The sequence below is a fragment of the Drosophila virilis genome, chromosome 4 (genome assembly GCF_030788295.1).
Source record: "Drosophila virilis strain 15010-1051.87 chromosome 4, Dvir_AGI_RSII-ME, whole genome shotgun sequence".
NCBI classification, from domain to species: Eukaryota; Metazoa; Arthropoda; class Insecta; order Diptera; family Drosophilidae; genus Drosophila; species Drosophila virilis.
In genome coordinates this window covers 1854782-1882603 of record NC_091546.1, presented here as the reverse complement: position 1 = coordinate 1882603, position 27822 = coordinate 1854782, and the positions used below count along the sequence as shown (strand labels likewise).

Genomic DNA, 27822 nt, shown 5'->3' with positions numbered 1-27822 from the left:
CGAAGCCAGCTGGATACGTTAAATTATCTTGTATTTTCTAACTTCAAGAATGAGCTTTTTATCAATTTTGTGGTGAAGGTTATTTTATCTGCATAAGCCACACTCCCAGTTGAATGTATCTAGCTGCCAAGATCCACGAGTTATGCTTGAAAATCCACACTTAAAGATCGATAATTATCGATAATATTGACAGAGGAAAGCGTTATCGAAAACAAAGTTAAATGAAAATTGCATTTTAGGCTATTTAACAGAGTTGATTTAGTTTGTGGGCGGGGGCCCTTTGGGCAGTTTGCTAATGAAAAGATGCAACTGATGCATTTGCCATTTGGCATTTGGCATTGGCGGCGCAACGTCACGTTTGGGCAGTTAAATTTCTGGACGGCCGGTGGCCAATGGCGTTGCCAGATTGGACGCGGCTCTGTTTGCGGTGTGTTTACCATAAAAAATGGCAAATCTGTGCTACGTTTCTGTGGCTTTTTATATATATATATATATGTATATGTATTTATTTGCCTTGTGCTGTTTGTTGCATGAATTAAGCACTGGAAATTCGTGGCGCTTATGAGTTCTTGGCGCGCAATTCCAGTTAACTGCAAACATAACTCATACGCGCCATGGGCCGCAATTTAATGAGAGGAAGACAGACAGAGGGTGAGGAAGAGGGTGAGGAAGAGGGAGAGGGAGACAGGCCAATTAGCAATAATAAAGTTGAGACGTGATATTTCATTTTGCGAAAATTTGCCTACGTAGCATAAAGAAGAGCGCGCTCTTTCCACGGAAAGGCAGCTGTGGCCAAATTATATGCATAAATAATAATTCGAAGCCCTGAAACAGAGACAAACTAAACTATAAATTTGTTGCGGAACGTGAGCCACAAAAACATAAAGAAGAAAACATCCTGCAACATGGTTCAGGATATGTTTTATGTTTTATTTAACTTCACTTTCGGCTGCTGCGCACAAAGGGCGCTGGAAAGAGGGAGGAGGGGGCGGGGCCACAAACCCTATCATTAGCATTTCCGCTTTTTATTATTATTATGGCACATATACGCCGCATGTGTGCAGTGCCAGATGATCATACTTAATCATAATTTAAGCTCTTGTTCTTGCTCTTCTGCTTCTTGCCTTTCTTCATGTTGCTGCTGTTTTTGTTGTTGTTGCTGCTTGTCATATGAAAATTGCAGCGCCATTAAAGTCCACGTCGAACCGTTCCGTTCACAATCCTCTGGCTGTCCGAGCGGATATGTTGTCTGAGCAATATATTGCTCAAAATTATCCGCAGCGCCTGGCAATTTTGTTTGGGCGCAAAACCCGGCAAAAATTAATTGACTTTTGGCCCCGAAAAGGTTGCGCGTAGGCAAATTAGCTCGCGAATTTCTATTGACTTCAGTTTCCTGGGAACGCAATTAGCGTTCGATAGCGTTCGCCCGGCAAGAGGATGAAAAACTACATTTAGTGCGCCACGAAGGCGTTAAGAGCGCGGCTCGCTTTTACAGTTAGATCACAAATTGAGTTTCTTGGCCCATGGCCTGGCACTACACTGGGCGAAAAAATGACCACAGTCCTGTGTCAAAACTAATCTCATGAATAGTCCACGATTTCTGGGCTTGAATACTTTGTTTCAGTCTTGCATTTAAGAACTTTGTGCTGCCGCTGAAAAATTCTTCTTCACACAAAGAAGAATTTTGTTGCAATTTCAAACTTTTGTTTCGACTTTTCGCTGAGTGTAGCCGCAGATGCAACAACAAAAACAATTTGCCTGTTCTACAAAGATAAATGGATGCCGGATTCTGCGGCGGTCCTTTTTTACTGTTTAGGCAGCTCACACACACACACACACACACACACACACACACACACACACACGCACACACACCTTTTGGACTGTAAATTCAGTGGCGATTGCTTGGACAGTTCCTGGTATTAATTTCAAATTCATAATACAAATTTCATTTCGGGAGCCGCCAAGCTATCCACGCTGGCGGCACGGTTCTCTTTTTGTTTTATTCTTTTTTAATTTTGTTTTTGTTTTAGTTTTTTTTTCTAAATAAACTCGAACAGCATTTGGCTGCGCCCGAGTGACCTTCAGCGGCTTTGGAAGGCGCCTCGCTGCAGAAGCAGAACCCTTTGAGGCCGCTTCGTTAAATGCTGCTCACATTTGGCCACAGTCTGAGCCACATGACGCCGCCTTCGACATTTATGGGCAACGGTCTGTCTGAACCCTTGCCCTTACCCTTACCCATCACCATGTACACCCCTCTCCAGCATAACTGACTTCCTCCCTCAACTCTTTTGGTGCGACTTCGTTTTGCGGTTATAAAAATTGTGCCAACATTTTTATGACTTTTCAACACTTTGGCGTAGGTCCCATTAAAGTCGCAGCACTTGTTGTTTTTTTTATTTTTTTTTTTAGCCCTGCTTCCTCTTCACAGCCATATTGTTGTTGTTCTTGTTGTTGTTGTCGTTGTTGGGCGCCAGTTTATTGACTTTATTGCCTGCTGCGTGGCTAATTTTGAGCAACAACCAAATATGATTGATAGTTCAGTTTTTAAAGGATATAACAGGTGATAAGTCTTATGCTGTATGTGTACCCGGTACAGTGTTAACTGACCAAGTATGATTTTTATGAAATTTAAAACAGCCGTTACGCTTGGATTGAATACATATCTTTAACCCTGCCAGAGGGTGGCAGCAAATATGTTCCATGCGTCGGCATATATTGCATAGTTTCCATTCAATTCTCGGCTTTCGAACTTTCATAGTCTTAACATTCGCGTCAGCTTGTCTTCACTCGCCTTTAATGACATCGTGACTTAAGAAACTAATCTACCTTATTTTTTTGCGAAACTGTTTCCTTGGCAGAGTTTTTGTGCATAGAATAAAACTAGGAGCTCAGTTCAGAAAAGAAAGGTTTTTGCTGCATTGCAAAGGCGATCTTGAAGAAGTTCAGGTAATGAGCCTGCTCCACAAGGAGATACCCTGTAAAACGCTTCGTGTTGTCGTCAACTGTATTAAAAGAGCGATGCTTTCTCTTCTCTTTGGTCTAATAATTTCGAAATATACCTAGTCTAAAACTCTTCAATATGTGCATGTATCAAAATTGACTTTTATCTAAAAATATGTTTACACAATTTTTTATTAATTAGAGAAATTTATGAAGAACTGTGTTTGCCATGCAAAAATCTTCATGGCACATTTGCTGCCTCTGGCTCTAATAATCCTAGAGCTGCGCTCAGAAAATTGAAAATCGATATTTATCGAATTTTGAGAAATGCGCGGGAGCAGAAGCTCTTTTAGGGTAAATCTATGAAATCTCTAAAAGTGAAGCGTTTCCACAGAAAGACAAACATATTTTTATTATATTATTTATATTATGTATATTATGCATTTTGCATTTATTTTATTTTACTCTGCATTTAGATAACTATTAAATTATTTATATATTTATAGCTAAAATTACTTGTAACTCTTCATTGCTATTATTGGTTAAATTCTCTCTAGCTACAAAAAGAAAACTCTGTCTTAGATCATGCTCATCATTTCGGCAGAAATAACTTCTTGTTAGACTCTGTCTGTCTGTCTGTCGTTAAGTTCAGCTATTATCGGGCTAAATGCCTAGTTGAGGAGTTGCAAATTGGCAGCGAGAGGGCGAGTTCAATGCGCAAATCCCTGGCACATAAGCTAACCAGTTCAACGGCAACAGCCATTGCCTCAGCAGCAGCCATTAGGCGGCAGGCAGAGATGGCTATACGAAGAGAGGGGGGACGGGGTGGGGGAGAGATGGGGAATCCAACTACTTAACTCTGCCATAACTGAAACCTGAGACTCTGCCACAGACTCAACGAGAGCCAGAGCCAGAGCCCGAGCCTGAGCCTGACAACTGTCAGAATTTAATGGCGGCTTCAATTTTTATAACCCAAGCACGACTACCGTCAAGTTGCAGCAGCAGCAGCAGCAGCAGCAGCGACGCCGACTGCAACGGCGACTGCGGTCGCATTCATCAAGTGCAGTCAGAGTCAAGTTCAAGTCAAGTTTTGGCTGGCGCAGAGATTACGAGCAGACTGGCGACTGGCTAAGAGAAATGCAAACGAGTCAAAGCTCTGGCCAAAATGCAGATTTCAGCGGCACGATATGCAGGAAGGGAGGAGGGGTGTGTGTGTGTGTGTGTGTGTGTGTGTGCAGCATGCAACATGAGTTCCCACAGTTTGCTGCTGCGGCTGCTGCGGTTGCTCTTTGGCAACGCCTTCAAAAACTGATGACGTTGTAAGGCAGATGATGCCGCAGCCTCCAACTCCAGCTCCAGCTTCAGCTTCAGCTCATATGCATGCCAGACTCTTAGCTCTTGGTGCTTGGCTCTTAACCATCAGCATCTCCTCAGCCTTCAGCCTTCAGCTGGGCTTCGTCTTCTTTCTCGTCTTATCTGGCAAAATTTGATCAACGTTTTCGCAATTCGGGAGCTCCGCCCCGAAGGTATTTTCCATAAATATTCTTCTCTTCCCTTCTTCTGGCCAACAATTTCTGGCTGCCTGCTTCAGTTTTAGCTTTTTACTTTTATTAGTTGTTGTTTTTGTTGTTGTTGTTGCTGTTGTTGTGCTACAAATAAATTAAAATTATGCATGCTTAGGCATGGGAACTCTTTTTTTTTTTTTTTAGCTGCAGCCTCATGGGAAAATCGCCTTTTTGCTGACTTTTTGGGCAAACAAATAAATTAGTGGCCGCATTTGTTTTTTATGTGTGGGAGCTTCACTTAACGGGCTGTAAACTTAAGTACAGCGTACTCTCAATAATTGACAACCAGCTGGAAATATTGACTGAGTGGAGTATAGAGGGAACGTATTGCATAATGTATATGCAGGGGTCAGAAATAAATTAATATGTGAATTGCTTTAAATCATAATTGAGCTAAGAAATATTTAATATCAACTCAAAATAAAATTTATAAATTTCTTAAAAAAATAAAATAATAGTTAAAGTTATATATTTATATTTTCATAATATAAATTATTTGCTTTGAAAATACATTTTTTATATTTTTTTTTATTAATATTACTATATATATTATATATAATATAATATATTATAATATTAGTATATATTATTCATATTCATATATTCATTATTATTATTATTATTATTTATATTATTATTATTACTATTGTTATTGTTATTGTTATTATTAATAATGATATAATTTTATTATTATTATTTTAATGCAGCTTAGCGGGAATATTCTCTACTTTTGAAATTGTTGTGGCAATTAATTTATTAAATATTTTAATTATTAAGAATTCTTCTTCATATACTTATTTTCAATATACTCAAGAGTCTTTGCCTTATGCCAAATTTAATTTAAGGCAAAATATTGTGGCCAGTGAAAACTCTTGTATATATATAAAAGCATTTCAGAAGCTCTGATTTGTTTTCTTTTTTCATGTATCTACACATTGGATTGAATGCAATGAATTACTTTGTATGGCTGTTTACCTTGACGATGATATCCGTTACGCTTTGAACAATTCACAATGGGATTCAGGTAGCATTATGCCTATCAGTCGGGCCTCAAATTGCTACTGCAGCTCTCTCTGTCTCTCGCTTTCTGTGAGAGACGTGCGGCTCATCTTCATTTATCATTTTGAATAATAATCAAATCATAAAAGCGACGAATGAGGCCCGCGTCAAAGGCGTCAGCCGCATCAGGCGAACAGACAATCAGACAATAGACGGATGGCGGGGAGAAGGTAGGAAGAGGGGGGCTAGGTATAAGAGATGGGCAACTGAAAGACTGAAGATTCGAATCTCGAGACTGCAATCAGTGGCGAGTCAAAGAACCCAACTTTGGGCTGGGTTATTAAAAAGGAATTTGCATAAAAGGCACGAGTTCTCATTTTCTCTCTTCTTAGACTAACACAAGGATTAAGCAATAAATAACTGAGTGCGGCAGGGGCAGGGGGAGGGGGGCGAGCTCGCAACAATTTCCTATGAAATTATATTCAAATTAGTTTGAAGTCTGCCGTCTATACAAATGGCATAATTACGGAGCATGGAGCACCCGAAACACACAAAGCACTCGCGAGCACTTGAGATTATGCTAAATGCCAAATGGATGAGGTGTGCTCACAGCCTCAGCCTCAGTCTCGGCTTCAAAGCTGCCTCCGATGCTGGGTGCAGTGGCTGCCACAGCGGTGCTCATCAATTATCCACGTGCTTACAGCTCTGGCAATTTGTTAGATGTTGTCTATGCTTGTGCTGAGTCGGGCTGAGGGGGCTTGCGGGGTGCACACAATTTTGACACCTTTTGCATGCCACACTCAGGCGCCTTACATGGGCTGGGCCGCAGCCAACACCTCTTGACGTGATTATAACAGTTTTACGGTTAGTTATTAATGATTCGCTATTCAATAGATACAAAGAAGTTTTTACCAACTACCCGACTCCCTCCTTGGCTCCGACATGATAATTAGCATTGCCAGCTCAGCTGCCATTTCGAACTGAATGGATTACATTTACAAAATTTAACTATAGGCATTTTTAATTTGAATGGAGAAAGTGCAAAAATTACATTTTATAATTTCAAGAAAATTAACAGAGAAATTAAGCGAGATTTATAGGTCAGCAGACTCTAATTGAAACAGTGAGAATCGCATAAGACGGCGATAGACAGAGACTAGGGAAAATGGAGAGAGTGAGAAAGGGAGAGAGGGCGGGTGATTAAACGCATTGTAAAATCAAGAAAATTAGAAAAAAATAGAGAAAGAGGTAGAGAGAGAGAGAGATATCCAAAAACTAAAATAGTTAAAATACTTGATTGCTTGAGAATCACATAGAAAGGCGAACCAGCTAACCAGTCTTAAACTTCATACAATTCTTTTAATTTCATATTTATGTTGATTTACATTTTTTAAAAATGCATATAAGGGCAAAAGATATGAGCCAAAGTATGTCAATGTAAAATAAAGGGGAATAATTATTAAATTATATTTCTTTATAAATACCTGGCTGGATAGACATCGGAAACCTGAACTTAATTTAAGTGAATGAGTTTTAATTGATGCTCAAACAAAATTGGGGGAATCGCAAATTGTTTTTGGCCTTTGAGCAACAATTAAATTTACATAACGATACGATTTTTATCGCTCTATATATAAATAAATATATATATATATATATATATATATATATATGTATATATGTATATTTAAGTAGGCGACATGCGATATTTATTTAAATGATATCATTTCCTGAGTTCGTTTCCGAAACACCTCGCGGCATGTTGTGCTATGTAAATTTCTGTGTGTGTGTGTGTGTGTGTGTGTTTTGCTGGTGTCCGTCAACAATCAAGTCATTTATCAGAGGCACAACAAATATTCAAAACGTGGCCGTAGAATACGCTCGTATTATGCATGCGATGCCATGTCAGCGCTGCTCCTCTTTTGGTTGGCCTAAACCAACAAATATTGCGTGCAGACATAGCTTATAATTTCATGAAGAAATTCAGGGGCAACGTGAAAGAAAGAGGAAGCACAGAAGTCGAGCAGACATTTGGCCGGGCCAAGAGCAATGGCAATGCCAATGGGCGCGGCGCGTTGGCGGCCAACACTCGAAATCATGAAATGATAATAATGATGTTTCAGCCAGAAGTAGAGAGGGAGGTCGAGGAAAGGGTAGACGGAAGTGCAGCAACGGCAGCAGCAGCAGCAGCAACGTCTCTGCTGATGAACCTCAAATGATAACTATGAAAATGAGTTCGAGCCGCAGATGACACGACACACTACAAAGAGAGCAGGGTGGAGGGAGAAGGGGGTAGGGGGGCTGGGGTAGGGGGCTGGGGTAGGGGGCTGTAGTTTCATTTATGAATGAAGCTAAAGGCCGCATAATAAATCAAAAGACACACACGTTGCCGCTGAGCAGATTCAAAGCAGGAGCGTGACCAGACAGGAAATGGAAATGAGAGTGCATTAAGCCCCAAAAAATAAAAAAATAAAACAGTAGAAACTGCCATGCCCATGTTAAAGTTCATGTCATTTTACCTAAGAGATTTTGAAATGGAAATTGAGAAAATGAATTAAACTTTTTTCATGTCCAAATCTATCCCCAAGATTCTTATACATATAGACATGGGTAAAAATTTCCCATTCCCATAAGTCGGTCAAAACTCCTCCGATTTCCACAAGTTTGGCTTTTTATTCATGATTTTCCCTCTAAAATAATCTCGCATTAAAATCTGAACACCTATTATTTGGACGAAATTCATGTCCAAATCTTACCCCAAGATTCGTATATAGACATGGGTCAGAACTTCCCATCCCCATAAGTCGGTCAAATCTCATCCGATTTCCACGAGGCATGGCTTTTTATTCATGGTTTTCCCTCTAAAATAATCTGGCATTAATATCTGAATACCTATTTTTTGGTCGAAATTCATGTCCAAACCCTACCCCAAGATTCGTATATAGACATGGGTCAAAACTTCCCATCCCCATAAGTCGGTCAAATCTCATCCGATTTCCACGATGTTTGGCTTTTTATCCATGATTTTCCCTCTAAAATAATCTGGCACTATAATCTGAATACCTATTTTTTGGTCGAAATTCATGTCCAAATCCTACCCCAAGATTCGTATATAGACATGGGTCAGAACTTCCCATCCCCATAAGTCGGTCAAATCTCAACCGATTTCTACGAGGCATGGCTTTTTATTCATGGTTTTTCCTCTAAAATAGTCTGGCATTAATATCTGAATACCTATTTTTTGGTCGAAATTCATGTCCAAATCTTACCCCAAGATTCGTATATAGACATGGGTCAAAACTTCCCATCCCCATAAGTCGGTTAAATCTCAACCGATTTCTACGAGGCATGGCATTTTATTCTTGGTTTTTCCTCTAAAATAATCTAGCATTAATATCTGAATACCTATTTTTTGGTCGAAATTCATGTCCAAATCTTACCCAAAAAATTCGTATATAGACATGGGTCAGAACTTCCCATCCCCATAACTCGGTCAAATCTCAACCGATTTCCACGAGGCATGGCTTTTTATTTATAGTTTTCCCTCTACAATAATCTGACATTATAATCTGAATACCTATTTTCTGGTCGAAATTAATGTCCAAATCTTACTTAAAAAATTCGTATATAGACATGGGTCAGAACTTCCCATCCCCATAACTCGGTCAAATCTCATCCGATTTCCACGAGGCTAGGCTTTTTATTCATGGTTTTCGCTCTAAAATAGTCTGGCATTTATATCTGAATACCTATTTTTTGGTCGAAATTCATGTCCAAATCCTACCCCAAGATTCGTATATAGACTTGGGTCAAAACTTCCCATCCCCATAAGTCGGTCAAATCTCAACCGATTTCTACGAGGCATGGCTTTTTATTCATGGTTTTTCCTCTAAAATAATCTAGCATTAATATCTGAATACCTATTTTTTGGTCGAAATTCATGTCCAAATCTTACCCCAAGATTCGTATATAGACATGGGTCAAAACTTCCCATCCCCATAAGTCGGTTAAATCTCAACCGATTTCTACGAGGCATGGCATTTTATTCTTGGTTTTTCCTCTAAAATAATCTAGCATTAATATCTGAATACCTATTTATTGGTCGAAATTCATGTCCAAATCTTACCCAAAAAATTCGTATATAGACATGGGTCAGAACTTCCCATCCCCATTACTCGGTCAAATCTCATACGATTTCCACGAGGCTTGGCATTTTATTCATGGTTTTTCCTCTAAAATAATCTGGCATTAATATCTGAATACCTATTTTTTGGTCGAAATTCATGTCCAAATCCTACCCCAAGATTCGTATATAGACATGGGTCAGAACTTCCCATCCCCATAACTCGGTCAAATCTCAACCGATTTCCACGAGGCATGGCTTTTTATTTATAGTTTTCCCTCTACAATAATCTGACATTATAATCTGAATACCTATTTTCTGGTCGAAATTAATGTCCAAATCTTACTTAAAAAATTCGTATATAGACATGGGTCAGAACTTCCCATCCCCATAACTCGGTCAAATCTCATCCGATTTCCATGAGGCTAGGCTTTTTATTCATGGTTTTCGCTCTAAAATAGTCTGGCATTTATATCTGAATACCTATTTTTTGGTCGAAATTCATGTCCAAATCCTACCCGAAGATTCGTATATAGACTTGGGTCAAAACTTCCCATCCCCATAAGTCGGTCAAATCTCAACCGATTTCTACGAGGCATGGCTTTTTATTCATGGTTTTTCCTCTAAAATAATCTAGCATTAATATCTGAATACCTATTTTTTGGTCGAAATTCATGTCCAAATCTTACCCAAAAAATTCGTATATAGACATGGGTCAGAACTTCCCATCCCCATTACTCGGTCAAATCTCATCCGATTTCCACGAGGCTTGGCTTTTTATTCATGGTTTTCCCTCTAAAATAGTCTGGCATTAATATCTGAATACCTATTTTTTGGTCGAAATTCATGTCCAAATCCTACCCCAAGATTCGTATATAGACTTGGGTCAAAACTTCCCATCCCCATAAGTCGGTCAAATCTCAACCGATTTCTACGAGGCATGGCTTTTTATTCATGGTTTTTCCTCTAAAATAGTCTGGCATTAATATCTGAATACCTATTTTTTGGTCGAAATTCATGTCCAAATCTTACCCCAAGATTCGTATATAGACATGGGTCAAAACTTCCCATCCCCATAAGTCGGTTAAATCTCAACCGATTTCTACGAGGCATGGCATTTTATTCTTGGTTTTTCCTCTAAAATAATCTAGCATTAATATCTGAATACCTATTTTTTGGTCGAAATTCATGTCCAAATCTTACCCAAAAAATTCGTATATAGACATGGGTCAGAACTTCCCATCCCCATTACTCGGTCAAATCTCATACGATTTCCACGAGGCTTGGCATTTTATTCATGGTTTTTCCTCTAAAATAATCTGGCATTAATATCTGAATACCTATTTTTTGGTCGAAATTCATGTCCAAATCCTACCCCAAGATTCGTATATAGACATGGGTCAGAACTTCCCATCCCCATAACTCGGTCAAATCTCAACCGATTTCCACGAGGCATGGCTTTTTATTTATAGTTTTCCCTCTACAATAATCTGACATTATAATCTGAATACCTATTTTGTGGTCGAAATTAATGTCCAAATCTTACTTAAAAAATTCGTATATAGACATGGGTCAGAACTTCCCATCCCCATAACTCGGTCAAATCTCATCCGATTTCCACGAGGCTAGGCTTTTTATTCATGGTTTTTCCTCTAAAATAATCTGGCATTAATATCTGAATACCTATTTTTTGGTCGAAATTCATGTCCAAATCCTACCCCAAGATTCGTATATAGACATGGGTCAAAACTTCCCATCCCCATAAGTCGGTCAAATCTCAACCGATTTCTACGAGGCATGGCTTTTTATTCATGGTTTTTCCTCTAAAATAATCTAGCATTAATATCTGAATACCTATTTTTTGGTCGAAATTCATGTCCAAATCTTACCCAAAAAATTCGTATATAGACATGGGTCAGAACTTCCCATCCCCATTACTCGGTCAAATCTCATCCGATTTCCACGAGGCTTGGCATTTTATTCATGGTTTTTCCTCTAAAATAATCTGGCATTAATATCTGAATACCTATTTTTTGGTCGAAATTCATGTCCAAATCCTACCCCAGGATTCGTATATAGACATGGGTCAGAACTTCCCATCCCCATAACTCGGTCAAATCTCATCCGATTTCCACGAGGCTTGGCTTTTTATTCATGGTTTTCCCTCTAAAATAGTCTGGCATTAATATCTGAATACCTATTTTTTGGTCGAAATTCATGTCCAAATCCTACCCCAGGATTCGTATATAGACATGGGTCAAAACTTCCCATCCCCATAACTCGGTCAAATCTCATCCGATTTCCACGAGGCTTGGCTTTTTATTCATGGTTTTCCCTCTAAAATAGTCTGGCATTAATATCTGAATACCTATTTTTTGGTCGAAATTCATGTCCAAATCCTACCCCCAGATTCGTATGTAGACATGGGTCAAAACTTCCCATCACCATAAGTCGGTCAAATCTTAACCGATTTCTACGAGGCATGGCTTTTTATTCATGGTTTTTCCTCTAAAATAATCTGGCATTAATATCTGAATACCTATTTTTTGGTCGAAATTCATGTCCAAATCCTACCCCAGGATTCGTATATAGACATGGGTCAAAACTTCCCATCCCCATAACTCGGTCAAATTTCATCCGATTTCCACGAGGCTTGGCTTTTTATTCATGGTTTTCCCTCTAAAATAGTCTGGCATTAATATCTGAATACCTATTTTTTGGTCGAAATTCATGTCCAAATCTTACCCAAAAAATTCGTATATAGACATGGGTCAGAACTTCCCATCCCCATAGCTCGGTCAAATCTCATCCGATTTCCACGAGGCTTGGCTTTTTATTCATGGTTTTCCCTCTAAAATAGTCTGGCATTAATATCTGAATACCTATTTTTTGGTCGAAATTCATATCCAAATCCTACCCCAAGATTCGTATATAGACATGGGTCAGAACTTCCCATCCCCATAACTCGGTCAAATCTCATCCGATTTCCACGAGGCTTGGCTTTGTATTCATGGTTTCCCCTCTAAAATAGTCTGGCATTCATATCTGAATACCTATTTTTTGGTCGAAATTCATGCCCAAATCCTACCCCAAGATTCGTATGTAGACATGGGTCAAAACTTCCCATCACCATAAGTCGGTCAAATCTTAACCGATTTCTACGAGGCATGGCTTTTTATTCATGGTTTTTCCTCTAAAATAATCTGGCATTAATATCTGAATACCTATTTTTTGGTCGAAATTCATGTCCAAATCCTACCCCAGGATTCGTATATAGACATGGGTCAAAACTTCCCATCCCCATAACTCGGTCAAATTTCATCCGATTTCCACGAGGCTTGGCTTTTTATTCATGGTTTTCCCTCTAAAATAGTCTGGCATTAATATCTGAATACCTATTTTTTGGTCGAAATTCATGTCCAAATCTTACCCAAAAAATTCGTATATAGACATGGGTCAGAACTTCCCATCCCCATAGCTCGGTCAAATCTCATCCGATTTCCACGAGGCTTGGCTTTTTATTCATGGTTTCCCCTCTAAAATAGTCTGGCATTCATATCTGAATACCTATTTTTTGGTCGAAATTCATGTCCAAATCCTACCCCAAGATTCGTATGTAGACATGGGTCAAAACTTCCCATCACCATAAGTCGGTCAAATCTTAACCGATTTTTACGAGGCATGGCTTTTTATTCATGGTTTTTCCTCTAAAATAATCTGGCATTAATATCTGAATACCTTTTTTTTGGTCGAAATTCATGTCCAAATCCTACCCCAGGATTCGTATATAGACATGGGTCAGAACTTCCCATCCCCATAACTCGGTCAAATCTCATCCGATTTCCACGAGACTTGGCGTTTTATTCATGGTTTTCCCTCTAAAATAATCTGACATTAGTATCTGAATACCTATTTTTTGGTCGAAATTCATGTCCAAATCCTACCCCAAGATTCGTATATAGACATGGGTCAGAACTTCCCATCCCCATAAGTCGGTCAAGTCTCAACCGATTTCCACGAGGCATGGCTTTTTATTCATGGTTTTTCCTCTAAAATAATCTAGCATTAATATCTGAATACCTATTTTTTGGTCGAAATTCATGTCCAAATCTTACCCAAAAAATTCGTATATAGACATGGGTCAGAACTTCCCATCCCCATTACTCGGTCAAATCTCATCCGATTTCCACGAGGCATGGCTTTTTATTCATGGTTTTCCCTCTAAAATAATCTGGCATTAATATCTGAATACCTTTTTTTTGGTCGAAATTCATGTCCAAATCCTACCCCAGGATTCGTATATAGACATGGGTCAGAACTTCCCATCCCCATAACTCGGTCAAATCTCATCCGATTTCCACGAGACTTGGCGTTTTCTTCATGGTTTTCCCTCTAAAATAATCTGACATTAGTATCTGAATACCTATTTTTTGGTCGAAATTCATATCCAAATCCTACCCCAAGATTCGTATATAGACATGGGTCAAAACTTCCCATCACCATAAGTCGGTCAAATCTCAACCGATTTCTACGAGGCATGGCTTTTTATTCATGGTTTTTCCTCTAAAATAATCTGGCATTAATATCTGAATACCTATTTTTTGGTCGAAATTCATGTCCAAATCCTACCCCAGGATTCGTATATAGACATGGGTCAAAACTTCCCATCACCATAAGTCGGTCAAATCTTAACCGATTTCTACGAGGCATGGCTTTTTATTCATGGTTTTTCCTCTAAAATAATCTGGCATTAATATCTGAATACCTTTTTTTTGGTCGAAATTCATGTCCAAATCCTACCCCAGGATTCGTATATAGACATGGGTCAGAACTTCCCATCCCCATAACTCGGTCAAATCTCATCCGATTTCCACGAGACTTGGCTTTTTATTCATGGTTTTCCTTCTAAAATAATCTGACATTAGTATCTGAATACCTATTTTTTGGTCGAAATTCATGTCCAAATCCTACCCCAAGATTCGTATATAGACATGGGTCAGAACTTCCCATCCCCATAAGTCGGTCAAATCTCAACCGATTTCCACGAGGCATGGCTTTTTATTCATGGTTTTTCCTCTAAAATAATCTAGCATTAATATCTGAATACCTATTTTTTGGTCGAAATTCATGTCCAAATCTTACCCAAAAAATTCGTATATAGACATGGGTCAGAACTTCCCATCCCCATTACTCGGTCAAATCTCATCCGATTTCCACGAGGCATGGCTTTTTATTCATGGTTTTCCCTCTAAAATAATCTGGCATTAATATCTGAATACCTATTTTTTGGTCGAAATTCATGTCCAAATCCTACCCCAGGATTCGTATATAGACATGGGTCAAAACTTCCCATCACCATAAGTCGGTCAAATCTTAACCGATTTCTACGAGGCATGGCTTTTTATTCATGGTTTTTCCTCTAAAATAATCTGGCATTAGTATCTGAATACCTTTTTTTTGGTCGAAATTCATGTCCAAATCCTACCCCAGGATTCGTATATAGACATGGGTCAGAACTTCCCATCCCCATAACTCGGTCAAATCTCATCCGATTTCCACGAGACTTGGCGTTTTCTTCATGGTTTTCCCTCTAAAATAATCTGACATTAGTATCTGAATACCTATTTTTTGGTCGAAATTCATGTCCAAATCCTACCCCAAGATTCGTATATAGACATGGGTCAGAACTTCCCATTCCCATAACTCGGTCAAATCTCAGCCGATTTTTAAGAGGTTTGGCTTTATGCGCATGGTTTTCTTCTAGATAAATGTGGTAATCAAGACATATTATCAATTAATTGTTTATATATTCCGGAAGTGATTGGAATTTTGTAAACCTGACAACCCTATCATAAGATAAACTACGCAGATAATTTAAAAGCAGACTTAGCCAACATTGGCTAATGTCTCAATCACACGGCGCACAAGGCGCTCTCTGTCGGAAAAGATACACATATGTATCTGTATCTGTATCTTTACCTGTATTTGTATCTGTATCTGTATGTTAAAATCAACTTCAAAACTTACCGCCTGCATTTTGCATGTTGCTATCGTCGTCATCGTCGTTGTCGACGTCCTCGTCATTGGCTTCGCTTCTTGCTGGCGCCGGCGATGTTGCTGCCGATGCTGGCTGCGATGCTGTTGCTGTTGCCTCTATTCTTGTTGTTGTTGTTGTTGTTTTTGTTGTTGCTGTTGCTGTCGCCTCGGGCGCTGCATCATTTTGTTGTAATGCGACTAATGAGGCGGCAAAATTGACGTGTTGCTGCCGCGTGAATTCGAACACAGACGCAGTTGTTGCTGTTGCTGCTGTTGTTGTTGGTGTTGGCGATGGCGATGGCGATGGCGCTGGCGATTGAGTTGTTGGTTCGCTTTTAATTGCTGCGGGGCAACGCTGCTGCTGCCAGTACTCGGCGGTTATCAAATGCTGCAGACTGTGCGTAGGCAAATGCTGGCCAAACAGATTGCTCAGATGTTGCAGCGGTGTGTTGCCGGCGACATGTTGTTGCAGCAGCTGCTGTTGCAGTAGCTGTTGCTGCAACTGTTGCTGCTGCTGTTGCAGATGATGATGATGTTGTTGCTGCTGTTGTTGGTGATAGCGCAGTGTGGCTGCTGCAGCGCTGTCGCTGGCATCGCTATTCATTTTGTATTTGGTTGTTGTTGTCGGCGTTGACATTGTTAATGCTTCCGCTGTACTAATGCTGCTGCTGCTGCTGCTGCTGTTGTTGTTGTGACTGCTGCTGCTCTGATTTATGTTGCAAGCGTTTTTGTATTCAAGTAACATGCCGTTAAAGCTGACAGCCCTAGCAACCTGCTGTTGGCGATGCTGCTGCTGCTGCTGCTGGAGCTGTTGCTGACGATGTTGCTGCTGCTGTTGCTGTTGATAGTAGTTTGCTAGCAACAATGGCATAATCAATGTTTACAGCTAACTGTGACAGCAGCAGCATACACAACATATACATAGATAGCAGCACGTTTTACCTTGCCTTCAACAATTCCAGCCGGAGTTTGTTCCCTTCCCGAGTTGGTCAATTGGCTGGCGACAACGTCTGCAATTAGCCAAAGCATATTACAATTATTTAGTTTTTGGCTGCAACATTGTGTTTTTATAAATCAAGCTACCCTGTCCAGCCCTGCTGGTCTGCACAATTAAAAATGTAAATACTTCAGTTTTTTGAAGCCCATTTTCCAGCTTAGGCACAGAAGATAATATTTTATATTTTTTAAATGTAGAAATACATAAGAAATACGTTGCCTTCGACTGATTGACTAGAATATACCCTGTGCCTGGGTATGAAGAACTTTGATAATGAATCTGTTTACTAATATTTTTAGCTAATATTGTGTAAATACAGTTTTGAGAATTAACTACCATGACACAAAAATATATATACAAATATTAGTAGTTTATATAGTTCCAGAGTTCGAAAATAATTATATTAAATAATAATGACAATTGAAGAAATATTAAGAAAATAATAATACTTCTACTCGAGCTTTAATTAATTAAAAGATATATATAACTATTAAAACTTTCGCTTCTATCCCAAATCATTTTTAAATTTTATGGAAATTAAATAAAATATAATGGAATATAAGACTAGAATCTATATGCCTTATATCTAATCTATGCGCTTTATTACTTATATCTACTTCCTTGTCTTACATTTGAATTGAAATCTTATAAACTTTATCAGGCTCTTACAAATTCTTAGTTGTCAGAGATCCCTCTCCTAGCTAATACTCCTTAGCGCAATTTCTAATTCTTACAGGGTATCAATATAAATCACAAATAATCATGGTAAAAAGAATTGTTATTTATGCAAACTCATCGCAAGTTTGATGGACATGTGAACACATTTGCCATCAGCTTTCAGTTAATCATCTCCGTCTAAGTTTTTGTCATTTTAATTAGTTCAAATTCGTTGTTTGTTTAGTTTTCGGCCTAGGCATAAGTCGCAGCTCGCGCGCCTTTTTTCATATTTTCACCTGGCAACAATAAGAAGAACAAGAAGAAGAAGAGGTAAAACAACAACGTCATGACTTTGCGCCAAATTATAATCAGAAAACGCCCAATCATTGCGTTTCTTCCCCGCCTCTGTTTGGCTTATCGAAGCAATGTCAGGTGGCAAAGTGATTGGTGGGAGGAGGCGGGGACACGGCTACAGGTGAGGCTGTCGACGGGGCGATTCAAAGGTAGCAGGGCAATTGAACTGAATATACATAATCGCTAGAAGAGTCAAAAAGTACCGAGCACTGAGCCACAACAATACGGAAAGCGCTCTGCTATGATTTTTCAGAGAGCCATACACTGCGAGAAATAGTTGATGTGAAGTTGATTGAGAAACCTGAGCTGAGTGTCGACAACTGAAAGCTGTCCAGATTCTATGACCCTGCCCTGCCGGAGACTGCCAAATGTGTTACAAGTTACACAAGTTCATTCAGCTTTTCACTGATCTGGCAACTCTGTGGTATCTGACATAAGTAGAAAAGTATAGACTTCATACTGAGATACTAAGAACTGTTCTTCAATTTTAGTTGTTTACTTATTTATAATAAACTTAAGATATTTTACAAGCTTTAAAAAGATTTCCTATATTTCAATGATATGGCAACGCTGCAAAGCCACATATATTTATTATGAACAAATTATCTTAAGCTTTAGTAACAGCCCCGTTTAAATTGTACTTCAATTCAATGATAAATCCATTTTTAATGTCTACTGATATGGCAACTCCCAATATCGCCGCTGATCTGGCAGCGCTGTCCTAAAAGATGCAGCTTTCGATTGCTTCACAAGATAAAGTGTTTAGTTCAAGACAACATTTTATTTTTAACTTAGTAAATATATTTTTTTAATTCCCATTATTTTGCATAAATTTCTGCGAGTGTCTCAATTGATCTGGCAACTACGCACAATGGTCGTCGCATTAAATGCCTCAACTCGACGCCGAGTCGGCACATTGAGCGACCAGCGACCGGCATTATAATTACAAGTCATCTACCTGATGTTTTTGACCATTTAAGCTACAAAACACGAACAAAAAGCCGTCAAACAGTAGCTGAGAGGGAGGTAGACACAGAGAGAGAGAGGGAGAGGGAGATGGAGATGGAGAGAGGCAGTTGGCAGCCGGCAGGCGGTAATCATATAAGAATAAATAATAATCACACAATAAATATGCCTCGCCTAGCAGAAGCAGTCGAAGATAGCAACAAATTTCCATTCTTGTATCGACATTAACGCGCATAATTGTTAATACCATTTAAATGTTCGTAAAACTCTGCCCCCAAGTCATGTTCCATTATTAAAAGACATCGAACACGAACAAGGAATGAGCAGGAAGGAAGAGCTCTGTACTCTGAGGGGAACTGCAGCGGAAATGTTGTTGTTCAACATGACGCGGCCCATTTCTTTTTTAGATTTTCGTTCGATTTAACTAGTTTAACTACGAACTTTAAGAGCATTATCATGCCGTGCCACATAAATTGGGAACGAACTGTTGATGAAGTTTACAGTTTAAGCAGTCAAAATATATTGAAAGAAATTATATTAATGAAGTAAAACTTCGAATTTAGTCTGTTTACGTGACCATGAGTCAGCGATTGAAATAGTTGTGCTTATGAATGAATGCTCTGTATTTCAAAATAAATATGAGTTTCGACTTCACCCAGAAGCTTTGTAAACTCAGGTGGACGCAATGCGAAGGGCTGAAAGCCTACAAACTTTACATTTCGATAACATTTCTTAATAATATTTGTTTTGTTATGTTTACGATAAAGAAGTTGGCGTACTGTAAGAAATTTACATATGTTCTGTTAACATTGACGTAACATATTTAAAACATGTAATAGAAAAGTGAGATCATGTGTAGCCCATTAAAATTAACATCGAAGAGGCAGAGATGATGCATAAATTATAAAGGAAAATGCTGGAAAATGCTGATAATTGAGATTAACAGAACGTAAATGAGGACAAGAATCACTTGCCGGAAACCGAATGTTGTATACCCTTGCAATTTCAATCACAATGTAAGAGTAAATAACGCAGATAGGATCTTGCAGTTTCTTATCGCTTTAGAATACTGATAACATTAACAACTGCCCATAGCCTAAGCTCAAGCACAACAGACTGTTTAGGTATTTCAATATGACATATTTTAAATAGCAGAGCTCGCAATAACATGCTGTTAGAATAACATTGTTATTAATGTAAATAGAAATTGTCTTATGCGATTATGTAAAGCTTAGTTACAAAGTGGTTTATGCAATGTCTATAATGGAGCTTTCAAATAGGAATTATAGCCATTTTAATATAGGTATAATGTGGTATATAAATTGAGCCCAAGCAATTACCAATTACTAATGATAATTGGCGCACCTTAGCTGTTGACTACTGTATTTCTATGACTTGCATTTGCCTTGAGAGTTTACCATAAATTTATAGCGTAAATTGTGTGGCACACATACATACGCCTGTCCATAGTTGTATGTAAATATTGATAAGATGCATGGACAGGTATACAAATAGTAAAGTGTAAAAAGCGATTGAAAGATGGAACGATTGAACGATTGAGCGATTGAAGAGCATGACGACAGCCTTCTGCAAATTGGAGTAGAGTTCAGGGCGAAAAAAAAAATGGGTTTCTTATACAAATATATATTTATTTGTATTTCTGGACAGGGCGATACATTTAGTTGTGGGGCTTATTGGATTGATTGTGGTTTATCGGCATGACAATAAATAGAAATACTTGCTCGATATTTTTAGCATGCTGGCTTAAAATGCTAATTGAAATTTAGCTAAAAATGCCACGTACTGCGCATAAATATGAAATATTGAATTATTTTTAATGCATTGCCAAACACAGCAGACACATACGAAGCTAGCGCCCAATCGATATATGTCACAATACGTAAATATACCGAAAATCTCTTTCGCGCCATGAATAATGGGACAATGGGACAGCGCCCCTATTTGGCGCCCCATCCGTTAAGTTCCACAGAGAGCCTTAGCGACTTAGCGACGGACTTGGAACCCAACCAAATGGGGCATGAAACAATTGTGACTTATGCACTAAGACAAATTAACCCATTTACAGTGTGCACAGCTCAAGAGCTACTCAATAAACAAATTACCGATTGGCCCAAAAAAATAAATCAAAAATGCTCATTAACAATTTCTCGATATGCATAAATGTTTATTTAAATTAATTCCCATACAGCCTTTTTATCGACCTCTTTTTCTTTATAGCAAATGATTTATTAGATTTTTTAATATTCTTTTTCTATCATTCTTTCTTTTTTTAGGTATGTACAATATTATTTATACATTTATGGCAGGAATTCGAATTGGCCTTTCAAACTCAAGACGTTTTTGTTTCTTAAATTTATTTTATTGTATTTGGAAATATTCGTAAGTATGTTTAATCCTAGAATTTAAAAGCAGACGCTAGAAAGGCTTTGATTAAATATAAAAGACTTATAACAAGAATTTATATACCTTAAATAAGTACGATATGTACTTAATGGAAGTACACTAATTTTTGTTTAAGTCATGTATGTACATTTTTTAACTTGATAATTTTTTCGCTAAGAATTTCTTTCCTTCTCGATCTGAGCACAATTTCAGGAAGATTTTAAAATACTAATTTCTGGTCAAGAAATATTCTTTGAACTTGATTTAAGACCAATATGCTTAAAAGCAGCTCTCATCTCTCTTTCTCTCTCTCTCTCTCTCTCTGTATCTCTCTGTCTCTCCCTCTCTCTCTCTCTCTCTCTGTCGCTTTCAATCTTTTTCTGCCTGTGTATCTCTTTCCTTGTATCTCTCCTTCCCCCCTCTCTCTCTCTGTCACTCTCTCTCTCTGCCTCTCTGCCTTTCTCTGCCTTTGTATCTCTTTCTTTGTATCTCTCCTTCTCGCTCTCTGTCTCTTTCTCTCTCTCTCGCTCTCTTTCTCTCTCTCTCTCTGTATCTCTCTGTCTCCCTCTCTCTCTCTCTCTTTCTCTCTCTCTCTCTCCCCCTGTCGCTCCCACTACCTTCTCTCTTTCTCTTTTCGCTGACGATTAATTTCTTTTACAATTTCCTGCGCTCTTCCATTTGTTTTCTTGGTGTGTGTGACACCTGCATTATTATGCGCGTAATCTTTATCATGATCAAGTATTATTGATTGACTCATTTCCATGCGATATCGCAGACTGGTCTCAATGTGATAAGGCAAGGCCCACTCAAAGTGAATGGAAACGCGCAGAAGTCTGTTCAGATTCGACTGTACAGCTAATTGACTAATGAATGGCACTCATTGTATTTGTTTTCCCTCCATGCCAATTTGTGACAGTTTTCTAATTGTTGTTACTAAAAATTTATTGAAGCCAGTTTCCGAGAAACACAGTTTGAGCAATAAATGTTAATCACATGGTACACGGCGGCCACTTATCAATATTTATATATATATATATATCGAGCACATTCGAGCGCATTATGAATGGTTGGCTAAAGCTAACTAAAAAGGGAAACTACCCGAAATGAAGCGCATTTCTTGAGTGCAAAGTTCAAGTTGATTGTGAAATGTTTAACAAATATTTTCAGCTTCATTTTGTTTATCACAAGAAAAAAATCAAATCAAATTGTACACAACTTTGTTATAAATTCATTCATTCAACAGAAATCTGATAGAAGAAAAGTCCAAGATTATCTGTGAAATTGACAAGAATATTTCACAAGACTAGCACCTAATTAAACAATATTCATTTTAGTTTGCTTTATTATTTATTTGAAAATTAAATTGGAAGCATTTTGTTACCGCTCACTGAGCAACTTTATGTCGACCCAACTTTAACTGCTTGGGAATTTTAAGCGCAAACGCTGTGAAAAAACGTTGAGTTGAATTTTGCTGTCATCATTCAGCACATGATTTATATTTAAGGTTAATTAACTTTCTGCTAAAGGAGTACACATTTAGGTACCAAGCACCAAACTAAAGAGTTAAACACTTAAGCAGGAGTTGAACCAGCTTATTAGTTCAACACTCTCGTAGTAGCTAACTGTCGACCGAAAAGAAAATCTCAGTCAGTCAGGGCAAACTCTTGAATATAGATATATCTTTTATTCCCCATTTAAGCTGTTCTACCTCGTGTAATCGTATTCGTGCATGATCCTAACCTTGCCCAAAAATCGTTTCGCCAACTTTCCAGCTGCCCTTCGAGTGTGTTAACGTGCCTGCAGGCACTCGCCCTTTGATCGAACTCATATCAGCATCAGCCCACGAGTTTGTTTACCCCATAAAAAAAAAAAAAAAAAACAGAAAAGAGCAAAAACAAACAAGTTGGCAATTCCGAGAATTCGATTTGAAGTGCAGAAATCAGGTGAATTTAATAAATTCTAATCAGAAGAGCTTCAGAACAGAAAGAAAGAACCAAAAAAAAAAAAGAAAAAAGTACTCGAAGTTGTTAATTTCGCAAATTCGTAATTCTTGCTTCCGATTGCGTGTGTGTGTTTAGATACCCTAACATTTGTAGTTTTCCCCTCAAGGTGGGTTTTAAGACTTTGCTTATCTTAAGCGAGAAATCTATGAATACACGTATTCGGTATTTGGTACCTTGTATTTGTTTATGTATTTGTTTGCGCACATGCAGCTTATCTAAATTTTGTCGCCGGGCCGCGCTGTTGAATGACGGAATTGCGCTGACAAATCAACTGCTTATAAATATTGTGAATCATATTCAAATTACATAGACAACTTTTGAATTTGCAGCGAACACAAATATCGATAAGATTCCAACTGACCCGTTAGGGAAATGTCTGACTAATTGGAAAATTTAACCAAGCTCAAAAATCTCAATTGGTATACATAGAAAAGACTTCAGGTTTTATCAAGAGTATACAATGCATACACGAGCTTATCCCGACTGAAAGGTGGAAAGGGAAATTCCGAATAGAGAAAAAGCAAAAGCAACAAGACAATTATTGTGCTCTGCAAGCGTATTGTCACGAGTCTGAACGTAGAACTGATAAGCAGGAAGTCGCCGGCTCAAATTCGGGTTGAAGAATTGGGAATAAGTATCTTATCAGTGCATGAGGATAATATCCATGCAGGCAAATTGAATAGAAATTGAATAGAACCAGACAACGCCGGGTAATTTCTTCTATAAATTTATAATTAAATATTGCTGCCTTAAAAAATACGAAATAGAGTCTTGGCAATTATTTCAACAATTCCATTCGGTTAACTTTTTAGCCTAATAAAAAGAATTTCCATTTTAAGTCAGATATTTGAAAGTCCCAGTTTGTTTTTCAGGGTATTCCCTAGTCGACTTGACGCAGTTTGTTTGTTGTGTGTCGCATTTCAATTGATTATTTTGTTTTTCGAGTGTCAATTGGTTTCGTTATTTTTTTGTTTTGTATTTTTTTATGAACGTCAGCGATGATATGCAAAGTGTTTGTGTTAACGTATTTCAGGTTTTTTTTTTTTCGAAATTATTTTTTAGGTAAGGTATTATCTGGTACACCTTGCTTGCCAGCTAGTTAGTTGGCAGAGAGGAGGCGCCTTATCAGCCGAATGCAAACAAATTGAACTCATTTCTTTAAACAGCTTCGACGCAATTGTCGACACAGCTAGCACGGGCTATAGATACAGATACAGATACATATTGTAAATATTCCAATAAGTCTCAACTTGTCGCTGTGTTTGGCTGTTGTCGCCTCCTGCTAATCAGTTCATGTACATGCACAGAGGCAGAGGCGACCGAATATGGTAAATGGTAGGAAAGAAAGCAAGCAGAGATAAAAGAAGAGAGACGGAGACGGCACCGTTTTCAACGTGTGCAACGTGTGGCATACATATAAAGCGCGGTACCATTTTTATCTAATTAGGCTAAGCAGCAGGCATAAACAGAAGAAGAAGAAAAAGAAGAAGACAACGCACCTGAAGAAGAAGAAGAAGACGAAGCGTTGCGAGTACGACAAATATTTATTATTGTGCAAACAAGCGAACGCAGTAAAATAATCAATCACTCGATCGTTACAGCAAATGGCCTGGTATCTGTATCTGTATCTGTATCTATAGCTGTCGCAGTATCTGTATCTGTATCTGTAGCGACAAATGTATCTCCGGTTGTAACTAAATGCGGCGCAGTTAACGGCATTTGAATAAGGTAAGGAAATGCAGACAAGACGCAGCTACAGATGCAGATATACAGATATAGATACAGACACAGATAACTGGCCGTGCCTTGCACTCATTCAACGTATCTCTATCTGTAGCTGTATCTGTAGCTTCACTGAGCCGCACAAGTGTTATGCTAATAAAACAAATCGAAGACAGCTTATCAGTAAATACATATATATATATATAAATGTACGTATAGATATTTATGGCATATTTACATTTACAAGCGAAGACGCAACGACAATATTTAAAGTGTAAATCGATCGATTTTTCTTTCGATTTCTGTTTCTTTTTTTTATTATTATTTTTTTTTTGTTTATTGTATTTATTTCAATTTCAATATTATTTATCAAGCCCCGTTGCCAGTGCTGGGCAGTGGTTGCCTTTTGGTGCCACATTGCGAAAGCCACTTCAACATTTGTGCGACTAGTGTAAACTTTGCTGTTTACACTAGACTTATTGCCTGGCCTTTTTTTTTTTTTTTTTTTTTTTTTTTGTAAATTTTATTTTGTTTTCAGCTACCAAGTGGCTGTGCTTATTGTTAAAATTTGATAGTTATGCTTGAGATTTTTTTGCTGATAAACAATTTAGCACTTGGCATATGCGAAAAGTATACCCTGTAATATATACTACACTCGATTTCTGTTGAAATTTACCTAAGATTTGTATAATCTGCAGATGGCAATTCAATACATTCAATAAACATTGCCTAAAGCTTTGACATTGATATGGAAATAGTTGATGTAAACGATTTTCTTAGCCGATTATGCAATTGCAAAAAAGTATCTTAAGTTGTTTACAGTGCAAATAGATTTATCTTTACTTTAAGGTAAGTTGTGTAAAAAGTAGAAAACAGATTTAGCATAAATGCACATTATTCAAAGATAGTTCAGAAGCTACACAAAAAATGAGAAGTTCGATAAAAAGATTGATTTTCATAGTTTGAGTTCCATAAGGAAAGAAGATGCTCTCCGCATATCAAGTTGAAGAGTCCAAACTTCGAAAGGGAAGCCTTCAGAGATCATAATCTTAAGTCTTTGGGTCTTAAATCTAGGGAAGTGTTAAGTCAACCAAATCAAGTTAGGTTAAATACCTCCAATTCAGGATATTTTAAAATATTATTATGGTACTCGAAAGTTTTACTTTTTAGATATTTCTTTTGATAAGGAATGTAACTAAACATAAAAAATGATTGTGACAATTCATTATTTATTTTTATTTTTATTAATATTTTAATTTATATCATTACCATAAACATTATTATTATTATCTTTATTTTTTATAATTTTATATATTGCCTTTTTTTTTTAATAATTATTGTTATTTTTATGAACAAAATTCTTCCCACTTTACTCGGCAAAACTAACGCATTCTATTGTGACTCTTAATTTTAATTGTAATCTGAAAACGTAAACTCTTTTTGAATAAAATCATTCAATGTCCTTAAGAATTGACTGCATATATCCCAATTGGACTTTACCTTTAGCTTTAAACTCCTTTGACTGCGCACACTCTGCCTGTTAAAACTCACAATGAAGCACACAAATATCTCATTAATTTGAAGCGCACTTTTGCACACTAAATGTTTGCCAAAAATCGATGGCAAATTTTTTGCGGCGTTTAGCAAAGCAAGTACTTCGGACTTGGGCAAATCGGCAGTTTTAAGTTGAGAAATACTCTATATATATATATATATATCTATATGATTAACGTATCGGGCGATTTATTCGCGGTACCGAAAGCGCGCAAAATGCCGTCGTGAAAAGCGCTGAAAAAAGTGCAGAGCAAACACGGCGCAGCGCAAAACTGAAACTGAAACTGAAACGGACGAAGCTGAAGCTACCTCAACGCACAGAAACACGCGACGCGCGAGATGGGCGAGAGGGCGAGAGGGGATGTTGGCAGCGGCGCGGCGCAGCGCGGGGGGGGAGGTGGAAGAACGACAGCAGCAACCGGCTACGTTTGAGTCAAAGTTGTATTTGTTTTTTTTTTTTTCGAGGAGGGGGGCGGACGGCTGTTGCTAAACAAAAATCGTAACGCGCGCGCGCACTTGAGTTGCAAACACTGAAATCCAACTGAACGAAAAAGTATCTTAAAGATGCGCAGATCAAAAGCGCAGCACGGCCGCCTGGCTGCCTGGCTAACTGACTGCGTTGTCTGTGGGCCAAAAGCGAAGCGAAACGAAATGCGGCAACAAGTTTTGCGATACAAAAGCAAATAAACAAACGGCGGCAACTGCAGCGGGCGACACGACAACAACAACATAATGTATCTGTATCTGCATCTGTATCTGTAACTCCATACACACACACACACACACACACACACACACACACGTGCACGCAGTCTCAGTGCGTTGGAGCATGCAACACGCGAGCAGCAATTGCAACCTGTTCGCAAACGAGCGAACGGGCGAGAGCGCCTGCCTGATAACACATTCGCGCTCTCTTCGCCAAATCGTATCCACGCTCTCCTCTCTCTCTCTCTCTCTCTCTCACTCTCACTCACACCAGCGCATAAGTGCGATCGTGCGCTCTCTTAGGTTCCACAAAAGCTGCGCTTGTGTGCGTTGCGCTCAGGTGCGAGCGAGACAGCAACTGTACGCCGCCGCCCGCGCTCGTCTACGACACGAGCTTCACACACACACCAGCGCATTATTCAAATCAGGCATAGGCCTGTCTCGCTCGCACTCGTGCGCTCGCCGAGCTTTTGTTTCGCCTTTTTTAAATTTATGATTATCGCTGCATGTGTGTGTGTGTGTGTTTGTTGGCTTGAGTTTAATCCAATTGGAGGTGGAGCAGCCGCTTAGCATGCTGCGGTACTCTTCTAGCCAACGCTCGCTTATTGTCTTCTGCGGTGGCCTTTGCGTACGTGCTTCCACTCGTAGATACTTTATCTACGCCTGCACAAAAAAAACGTTAACTGTCACAGTTTGTGATTACTTTTTTCGTGTTATCCAATTGGATTTCGCTTAACTGTAAACTGGTTTCCACTCAGCTATCATTGGCACGGTTTAACTAATGGGTTTCCAATT

General features: G+C 38.4%; 1 protein-coding gene across 1 annotated transcript in view; it reads right to left on the bottom strand.

Moving 5' to 3' along the window:
• nub (nubbin) overlaps nucleotides 1-26934 on the bottom strand; it is a 58761-nt gene extending 31827 nt beyond the window's left edge. The window contains exons 1-2 of the mRNA XM_032438787.2: nucleotides 26269-26934; nucleotides 15658-16676 (exon numbers count right to left, since the gene is read on the bottom strand). Coding sequence (XP_032294678.1) covers nucleotides 15658-16537 — 880 coding nt within the window. The 5' untranslated portion in view covers nucleotides 16538-16676; nucleotides 26269-26934. The remainder of the gene's footprint in view (nucleotides 1-15657; nucleotides 16677-26268) is intronic.
• Nucleotides 26935-27822: the final 888 nt, after the last annotated feature.